The sequence below is a fragment of the Neofelis nebulosa genome, chromosome 2 (assembly GCF_028018385.1).
Source record: "Neofelis nebulosa isolate mNeoNeb1 chromosome 2, mNeoNeb1.pri, whole genome shotgun sequence".
Taxonomy (NCBI): Eukaryota; Metazoa; Chordata; class Mammalia; order Carnivora; family Felidae; genus Neofelis; species Neofelis nebulosa.
In genome coordinates this window covers 210,742,816-210,748,815 of record NC_080783.1, presented here as the reverse complement: position 1 = coordinate 210,748,815, position 6,000 = coordinate 210,742,816, and the positions used below count along the sequence as shown (strand labels likewise).

Sequence of the window (6,000 nt, the reverse complement as noted above, 5' to 3'; positions counted from 1 at the left end):
CATTTGCATACAAGTTTTTGTTTGGACATATGTTTTCACACTGCCAAATGGTTTTCTAAAATGACTACACCATTGGGGCGCCTGGGTGGCTCATCTGGATGAACTGGAAATATATTCCAGTCACTGTTCTGGTTCTTGGCCTTTGGAATTGCCCTCGTGAAAGAGAGCAAGAAAGGTGTCTTTTGTTATGTTAACAAAGTGACTTTTGGAAAGCCCCTAGGTCACTTAAGGGTGCACCTGGTTGCCAGGGGAACCAACAAAGTGATTAGAGTTGGAACTTCCAGCCCCACCCAGTGATCTCAGGAAGGGGAGAGGGGCTAGAGGTTGAGTTCAGTCACTAATGGCCAATGATTTAATCAATGACACCACTGTTAACGATGCTCAAAAAACAAAACAAAACAAACAAACAAAAACCCAAAACCCCAAAAACCCAAAAGGACAGGGTTCAGGGAGCTTTGGGGCTGGTGAACACATGGAGGAGATTCTGGGAAGAGTGGGGCACTCAGTTTTCCACGCCCCGTTTTCCATGCCCCGCCTGTGCATTTCCTCCAGCTGGCTTCACCTGAGTTGTATCTTTTTATAATAAACTGGTAATCTAGTAAATAAAATGTTTCTCTAACTTCTGTGTGCAGCTCTAGGAAATAAATCCAACCCAAGGAGGGGGTTGTGGGAACCTCTGATTTATAAATCAGGAGCACAGATGGCAACGTGGAATTGCAATTGGCTTGAGCAGTGGGGGAAATTGGCAGTCACGTGGGACTGAGCTCTTAACCTGGGGGATCTGACGCTCTGTCCAGCAAGGTGGCGTCAGAATTGAGTTAATTGGTGGTGTGGGGGAAAAACCCACATACATCAGAACTGATGTTAAAAGTGGAATACCCTTAATCACAAATGCAGAGTCCTTTTTGCTGTGCCAGCACACATGATCGCAGGTTCCGGGGACTAAGGCATGGGACCATTATTCTTACACCATACAGAGTTACTTGTGATGTATAGAAGTGATACTGTTTCCATTTAATGTAGCAATACTAATTTTCTTTTTAAAGTAGATTTCCAGTAAATGAGCAAACAAACAGAAACAGACTCATAAATACAGAGAACAAACTGGTGCTTGTCAGAGGGGTGGATGTGGGGAATTAGCAAAATAGGTGAAGGGGATTAAGAGTTACAAACTTCCAGTTATAAAACAGGGCTGCCTGGCTGGCTCAGTCAGTAGAGCCTGCTGCTCTTGATCTCAGGGTTGTGAATTTGAGCCCCGCATTGGGTGTAGAGCTTAAAAAGTCAATTAAAAAAAATTATTTATGGGGCGCCTGGGTGGCTCAGTCGGTTAGGCGTCGTCGGGCTCTGGGCTGACAGCTCGGAGCCTGGAGCCTGCTTCGGATTCTGTGTCTCCCTCTCTCTCTGACCCTCCCCCACTCACACTCTGTCTCTGTCTGTCTCTCTCTCTCAAGAATAAACATTAAAAAAAATTTTTTTTATTAATTTATTTAAGTAATCTCTACACCAAACATGGGGCTCGAACTCACGACCCTGAGATCAAGAATCACACATTCTTCGGACTGAGGCAGCCAGGCACCTCTAAAAAATAAAATCTTTAATTAAAAAAAAAAAAGGAAATACAAAAAACGAAAAGTATAGCATAGGGAACGTAGTTGATAATACGGTAATAGTTTTGTACGGTGACAGATGGATAGATGGTAAGTACACTTACCGTGGTGAGCATTTCTTCTTATCCACAAATGTCAAATCACTGTGTCACAAATCTGAAACTAATATAATATTTTATGTCGGGGCGCCTGGGTGGCTCAGTCAGTTAAGTGTCCGAGTTCGGCTCAGGTCACGATCTTGCGGTTTGTGAGTTCGAACCCCGTGTGGGGCTCTGTGCTGACAGCTCAGAGCCTGGAGCCTGCTTCAGATTCTGTGTCTCCCTCTCTGTCTGTCTCTCCCCAGCCTCAAAAATAAACAAACATTAAATATATATATATATATCTTGTAGGTTAACTATGCTCCCCTCGAAAAATAATAAAGTATATATATATTTTTTTTTTCAGTAAAAACAGCTGATTTAAAGGATGCTGTGGACTGAATGTGTCCTCCCCAAATTCATATTTTGAAACCTAATCCCGGTGTGATGGTATTAGGAGGTGGAGCCTTTGGGAGGTGATTAGATCACGAGGAGGAAGCCCTCAGGGTAGGATTAGTGTCCTGATAAAAGAGACCCCAGAGAGTACTTGTGTCTTTTCAGCCACCTGAAGACACCGTGGGGAAGACAGCCATCTACAAACCAGTGCGTCCTCATCAAACACGGAATCTGTGGACATCTTGATTTTGGGCTTCCCAGCCTCTAAGATCGAGAGAAATACATGTTTCTTGTTTAACGCCGGACAGGCTAAGACAAAGGACGTGTGGGAAGCGGCTGGAGTTGAAAGACAAAAGTATCTGTTTGGTAGAAAAGGCCAGCCTCCCAGCGACCCAAGAGCAGTTCTGTTGACATAACCCTGTTGATCAAAGCGATCCCCTAGCTGCCCCAGGCCAGTTCCTGTGGCTCTTGGTGGAACTCACTCTGCAGATCCGGATCCGGATCCGGTAAATATAAAAGCTCTGGTCCTTGGGTGGGGAGCCTCATCCTGGAAGAGGCCGCCGAGAAGTGCTCTTCCATCCAGGCCCTGTGGAAAGCAGCAATGACCCCCTCGGAAGACCCCAGCGACCCAAAGGCCAGCCCCAAGGTCACGGGCCTGGAGACGGACGTGGAGACCAGATCAGGTAAGAGATGGCCGAGGGGCGTCAGCACTTCCCAAAGACCAGCCAAGGGGGCCTGGGGAGGGCAGATAGGCTCCCCAGAGCCGCCAGGATTCTCAAGCCATGGGTGGGCTTCATTTATTTCCTGTGTCAGCAAAGCTACCAGAACGTAAGCTTCCTTCTGAGCCTGTGTCGTGATGAAGGGCATACAGTTGAGAGAATGGATTTATGTGCTGTTTCGGTAGCTCCAAAGTTAATTGTTTAAGAGTACAGGCTTTAGGGGCGCCTGGGTGGCTCAGTCGGCTAAGCGTCCAACTTAGGCTCAGGTCATGATCTCGCAGTTTGTGGGTTCAAGCCCCACGTCGGGCTCTGTGCTGACAGCTCGGAGCCTGGAGCCCGCTTCAGATTCTGTCTCCCTCTCTCTCTCTCTGCCCCTCCCCCACTTGTGCTATGTCTCTCTCAAAAATAATTAATTGAAAAAATAATTAAAAAAAAAAAAAAACAAGGAGTACAGGTTTTGGATTCACAGAGAGCTGCTCTGGTACTTTCTTCGTTGATAAGTGGGCAGATTGGCTCAGGGCTTATCCTGGACCTGGGTGGGAAGGGTACCAAAGAAAGATGGCAGGAATTCCTTCCCAGGCCCGACAGCACAGGTGCTCCTGGTGTGCTCTGAGGCTAAGGACAAGGTTGTGTTGGGAGGGGAGGACCAGCATTTGCACAAACTGGAGTCTCAGTTTTCCTCGTCTGCAAAAGGTGACAGGACCTTCCTCCTGTTTGAGGACCTCATTACTTGAACAGTGTGGTCTGTGGACCAGCAGCACCGGCATCCCCTGGGAGCCTGTTAAAAACTCAGAACCTGGGGGGCTGGGTGGCTCAGTCTGTTGAGCATCCGACTCTTAATGTCTGCTCAGGTCTTGATCTCATGGTTCGTGAGTGAGTTTGAGTCCTGCATCAGGCTCTTCCCTGACAGCTTGGAGCCTGTTTGGGATTCTCTGTCTCCCTCTGGCTCTGCCCCGTCCCTGCTGTCTCTGTCTCTCTCTCTCAAAAATCTTCCCTGCTGTCTCTCTCTCTCTCTCCCTCAAAAATAATTAAATATAGGCACTTGGGTGGCTGAGTCGGTTAAGCGTCCAACATCAACTCAGGTCATGATCTTGCAGTTCGAGAGTTCGAGCCCCGCGTCAGGCTCCATGCTGACAGCTCAGAGCCTGGAGCCTGCTTTGGATTCTGTGTCTCCTTCTCTCTCTGCCCCTCCCCTGCTCTCTCTCTCTCAAAATAAATAAATAAATAAATAAATAAATAAATAAACATTGAAAAAATTTTAAATAAAGAAAAAGAAATGTTTTTTAATGCAGAACCTCACTCCTCCCCCTCCCCCAGTGTATCAGAGTCTGTTACCAGGAGCCCTGATGCAATGGACTCTGTTCCAGCCACTCACATGGCTGATATGGGGAAAGCCAGGATTTAAACTCAGGTCTCCCTGGGGGCAGGAATCCATGCTTTTAGACCCCATTCTCTTCCCCTCTTTGTGTGTCAGCCAACCCTTCGAGGGAAGGGTTGTTAAACCCTTTAAGGGAAGGGAAGGGGAGGGAAGGGAAGGGAAGGGGAAGTTAAACCCTTTAAGGGAGGGCACCAGGGAACGAAAACCAAACCATGAATGGAAACCACACTCCACTGTGCTAACACGGACCTTTGGTCTTTTCCCTCCTTCTAGGTGGGAAGCCGGGCTGCCATCAGAAGGCCATCCCCCCCGCTCACCTGACTTTTGTCATCGACTGTGCTCGTGGCAGACAGATCTCCCTGATAGCACCCCCAGTGCTGCCCCGAGCCCCTGGTCCTAATCTAGGAACCGTCACCCCTCCAATGAAGACTTATATCTTGTTCTGTGGAGAAAACCAGCCCCACCTGACTCAGGAGGCCCCCCTGGGTAGGGGACGCCTTGCCCAGGCCAGGGGGGCCGTGCCACCCTGCAGAGGGACTGGGGCCCCAGATTCCTCCCCAGTCAGTCCACTGGTCCCGCAGGAGGCTCCTGAAGCCAAGGGAAACCCCTTGAAGTCTGTGCCCTCGAGGTCTTCAGCTTGGGGAACTGTCATAGGCTCCCTCAAAGCCCTCTCCTCCTGTGTCTGTGGGCAGGCAGATTAATTGGAAGAGCCTGGCCATGAAGGAGGGGGTTGGCACACCAGGCTCGAGCTCAGGAACTGCAATTCCCAGAACCCAACCCCCCTTCCCCAGCCAAGCAGAAGTCATTTGTGCCTGAGCCAAGGAAAGGCATTGGATCCACAAAGGACATCTGAAACAGCCACCAAGTACACACTCAAGGGTATCCACCTTCCTCCTTCCTATCTTTGCGAGCCTTTCAGCGGAAGCAAGATCAGGCACCTGCACGTGGAAAGAGACCAGACCATTCATACAGCAAATTCTAACGGAGCGGCTTCCACGTCAGGCTCTGGAAAGTACTGGGGAAGATGCCACAGCTTTCTTGGAGCTCCTCCTCCGGGTGGGGGAGAGGGAAAGGGCTAAATATGTAACCAAATAAAGATGATTTTGAATAGTGATGAACTAATGACTATGTAGGAAGGGAAATGGGGTGCTGGGATGGGAAGCCGTTGGGGCAAAAAAGCTTTTCTGACACCGTGAGTGGCAAAGTGTGATCTAAAAGATGAGAAGGAGGGGCGACTGGGTGGCTCAGTCAGTTAAGCGTTTGGCTTCGGCTCAGGTCGGGATCTCGCACTCTGTGAGTTCGAGCCCCGCGTCGGGCTCTGTGCTGACAGCTCAGAGCCTGCAGCCTGCTTCACGTTCTGTGTCTCCCTCTCTCTATGCCCCTCCTCCACTCATGATCTGTCTCTACCTCTCAAAAATAATTTAAGTAAAAGATGAGAAAGCCAGCACTGTGAAAATCCACACTCCCCAGGGCCACCTGGCTGGCATCTGATCCCAGGGCCGGCCAGAGCGGGGTCAGGATGCCCCAGTGCGACAGGCAAGTCACTCTCGTGCAAGTCTGTAGGTCACCGGGAGGCATGGATACCAGGTGGGGGAAATTCCCAGGCAATCCAAAATGGGAAATAAGGGAAACTGCTTCTCAAGAGGGGGCAGAAGGTGCCCAGAAAGGTGACGGGGTATCATGTCTGAACAGATACAAACAGGAGCGGTTACTTACTCAGCAGCCAGCCTCATGTGCCCCTCGGGATACAAGGGACCAGGTGGTCCCCGCCTCCCAGGGCAGTCGTGTTACCCCGCAGGAAGTGGGGTCACTGGAGTGCGTGT

At 49.7% G+C, this 6,000-nt stretch overlaps 1 protein-coding gene across 1 annotated transcript; it reads left to right on the top strand.

Annotated features, from left to right (window-relative positions):
* The first annotated feature begins 2,206 nt into the window (after positions 1–2,206).
* Positions 2,207–5,291, top strand: SRARP (steroid receptor associated and regulated protein). The gene is made up of 2 exons (XM_058718960.1): positions 2,207–2,763; positions 4,451–5,291. The coding sequence occupies exons 1-2, from the start codon at positions 2,682–2,684 to the stop codon at positions 4,876–4,878; spliced, it is 510 nt and encodes a 169-aa protein (XP_058574943.1). The 5' UTR covers positions 2,207–2,681; the 3' UTR covers positions 4,879–5,291.
* Positions 5,292–6,000: the final 709 nt, after the last annotated feature.

Coding starts and splice junctions, on each gene's coding strand:
- SRARP (XM_058718960.1), top strand. CDS start 2,682: ATGACCCCCTCGGAAGACCCCAGCGACCCAAAGGCCAGCCCCAAGGTC. Junction 2,764..4,450: donor GGACGTGGAGACCAGATCAG/GTAAGAGATGGC, acceptor CCCTCCTTCTAG/GTGGGAAGCCGGGCTGCCAT.